This window comes from Cornus florida, unplaced genomic scaffold, assembly GCF_030987335.1.
Source record: "Cornus florida cultivar Cherokee Brave unplaced genomic scaffold, ASM3098733v1 CherokeeBrave_3.0.0_Hap2_Chr11, whole genome shotgun sequence".
NCBI classification, from domain to species: Eukaryota; Viridiplantae; Streptophyta; class Magnoliopsida; order Cornales; family Cornaceae; genus Cornus; species Cornus florida.
Window position 1 is genome coordinate 75286570 of NW_026775581.1, and position 3260 is coordinate 75289829.

General features: G+C 32.1%; 1 protein-coding gene across 1 annotated transcript; it reads right to left on the bottom strand.

The window, feature by feature from the left end:
* Positions 1-1322: 1322 nt before the first annotated feature.
* LOC132281312 (valerianol synthase TPS1B-like) lies at positions 1323-1990 on the bottom strand. The gene is made up of 2 exons (XM_059783027.1): positions 1712-1990; positions 1323-1622 (listed from the first exon to the last, which is right to left on the bottom strand). Exons 1-2 carry the CDS (start codon positions 1988-1990, stop codon positions 1323-1325), a joined length of 579 nt encoding a protein of 192 aa, XP_059639010.1.
* Between the last annotated feature and the right edge of the window lie 1270 nt (positions 1991-3260).

Below are 3260 nucleotides of genomic sequence, written 5' to 3' on the forward strand. Positions count from 1 at the left end.
TCATTAATATATCTCGATGAATGACCTTGGAGGTAAGGCTTGTGGTAACCTCCTTTAAAAGAGAAAGCAAACCCTAAAAAACTAGAGAGAGAAAATATATTCTTTATTTTCTTCCAAAAGTCTCACCTAAAATATACATAGACCCTTGTATATATAGGCAACATAATGATGAGAAAAATGAAATAATAAATCCTTCTCAATCTCTAATTCACATATCTCAATTCTAATAGGACTTCAATATCAACTTGGGCTATGGGTGAGAATCCTTTGGGTTTACTATTTTCTTGGCTACTATAAATTAATAATTAGTTTGGTCCATTAAACCATGGACCCAATTTAATTAATTCATAAATTAATTTATACTCCACTAAAAGAAATTAATTGCACTCCAATTAAATAGTAAATAACCTCTAAGTCAATGTTGCACTTTAACCCCTCTAGATTAATTAGTTATTGGATAAATAAAGCCATCAATCCGACTACTTAATTATTATATTTATTTTGGTACATTTGATTATTTCCACCTTGATCACAATAAAACACTTTTTTGACAAAAATAATAATTTAAATTAATAAATATATAATAAATCATTTTGTCTAAAACATACGAAAGCCTTCGAATTTAATTTGTGATCAATCATAATCAATACAAAATAAATATAAATAGTACTGATGCAAATATTAAGAATATAACCCTCTAACTATTAATTACATAACTATCCAAAGTGCCGATCTATGGATCATATCCGTTGAACAAATCCAAGAAATTATTAATTAATACAAGAGTCTATACTTCTCTCATGCTTGAGAATCAAATGCCATGATAGTAATAGGGAGCAATTGCATACGACGGCTCTCGCAATATATCTCAACCTAATACAAATCCAATTCAAGTCTAAATTAATAATGAGTCCATCCATAATTACTGACTATGAACTATTTATGATTACTATTTATATTCATGTATTGATCACCATCACATATATATATAAATATCTATTATAATCAAGTGGACACTATCAATTCCATAATGAATCGAAACATAATATATTAAATTTACCAATTATATAAAGCATAAATATTTTAGATATGTTAGGAACATATATCACTTTAATCCAAATAGAAATTGATATGCCAGGACATATAAATCCCAACACTTTTTACCTTTGACTACTGTGACTGAAGAACATTCTGTACAGATATTCTGAAGTAACTTCAAAAGGTCAGTCATAAACAATAAAGCGTAACATTGGAATGGAATTTGCCAAACAAACATATTATTCACACACATATTATCGACATATTTGGTTACAGATTTATGATCATACAGGTATGGGGTCAATGAACATTGAGATGACATGATCTTTCCATACTTTATTGGGATGAGTGTATCCATCAGTTTTCTTGTAAAAGGTATCCATTAATCTTAAAAGGTTGACAATTCTCGTTAGGAGATGCATGGAGATGGAGTTTGGCACGAGGATTTCCTCATTTATATCCCTCCATGCATTTTCAACCCTTCTATTGAACACATCAACTACCTTTTCCTTTAACATCATGCCAGGATGTTGCCTCATGTAGCATAAAATTCCTGTAGCAACATGTCCGTTCTCTAGATCTTCCTACAAACATTAAAGATTTATAACTATTGAGATGTTTACATTATAACTTCTATATTATATGAATGTATTTATCGTATATCGATCTATACCTCATAATCTACTACATCATCCATGAGCCTCACAATTGTGTTTGCAGCAACAAGAACTTTAGGCTTATCTTTTAACCAACCAAATACCTCAGTGGTAGCAATTGCTCCCATGCCCATAAAGGATGATGCTGTGAGCACATAATAACCAGCTCTATCAAGTCCGTTGCCTATATACTCATCGAAAAATGGCACATATCCTTCTCTGAACCACTTGGCCTCTATGTAGTAACTCCTCGCAAGTTCTTTAAACTGGTAATGTGTAAGACAAAATAAATTCATGTTATTATACATTGGAGTTTTAATTAAGGTGGAAATAATAATAATCCTTCTTAATCATGGTGGAATTAAGCAAAAGAAGAGAAATCACCAAAAGAGGGGAAAAGGACTTCGGTAAGCCATAGAACATTTTTTTCCACAAAGAAACAAAAGTGAGTGTGTGATTTACTTGCCATAATAATAATTTTTTGAAAGAAAAAAAATAATAATAAATAAGCCATATAGCAATTTTTAAGCTATCAACGCTATAGGATCTTCCTTGCTTGGTCATTTCCTTGTCCAATTCTTCATAGAGATTTAGGAGAGCTCTATAAAATATCTTCATATAATATGGGAGCTGATCGATGGCGCTCATATCCCACCTAAAAGTTAACAACGTCATTTTCATATTTATTCAATTGAAAATAAAACATAATCATCCACCATGCATGAATCTCTTTTTGTTACTCTTATATAATACTTGCGAAAAGACGGATCTTTTATACTTAGCATGTTCAAATTTTGGAGGGTGGTCCAAAATTTCAAAGTACATAAAAAGGGGAGGAGGTGGGGGAGAAAAAAAGAAAAAGAAAACGAAAATTGAGAGATTCAAATTATCAACATATATATAGAAATATATATATATAAATATATATATTTGGGATTGCAAATAGTATACCTCTGTATTGCATCTGTAAAAGGTTTGAGTTCTTCAATTATACCATATGAATCATATGTGTCATCTAGTATTGTTGCCATAACAATAATTTTAGTGAATATGATCCATCTAAGAGAGTAATGAGGTTCAAAATACGCAGTCATGGCCCAGAAATAGCACTCAACCACTCTGCTCCTCGTAAAAGGAAGTTCTAATTCAAAGTCTAGGTCTTTCCACCACCTATACACAACAGAAAAAATTAATCAGATTTACACAAAAATGGATACTCTCTCTCCCTCTCCACACATAAACACCCCACGTTACCTTGAGACGTGACACAGTTCTTGCTTGTACATTAATTGTAGCAGGTTGAAGTCAAATTTCGTAAGTTTCAATAACAATTCATTCTTGTAATCGTCTTCTTCATAGACAGAGATGTAATGCCTAGCCTCTAATCTTGGGACGCCTTTGTGGAGGGGTTGCTTTAAGGCATGCATCACTTGCTTTGCAAGAAAAGGGCTTAATTTGGTCACCATGGACTTAAGGTGAGTGGTTGTGAATGCAAGAGCCTCATCTAGAATATCTTCTCCATGTATCCTCAAGCACGCAACTTCATACAAGCTTAGCATCCCCATT

Bases quoted from the DNA above. Each gene is read 5' to 3' on its own strand.
- LOC132281312 (XM_059783027.1), bottom strand. From the start codon at position 1,990: ATGAATTTATTTTGTCTTACACATTACCAGTTTAAAGAACTTGCGAGG. The intron at 1,623-1,711 runs GTATAGATCGAT...TAATGTTTGTAG, and splicing joins ATGATGTAGTAGATTATGAG to GAAGATCTAGAGAACGGACA.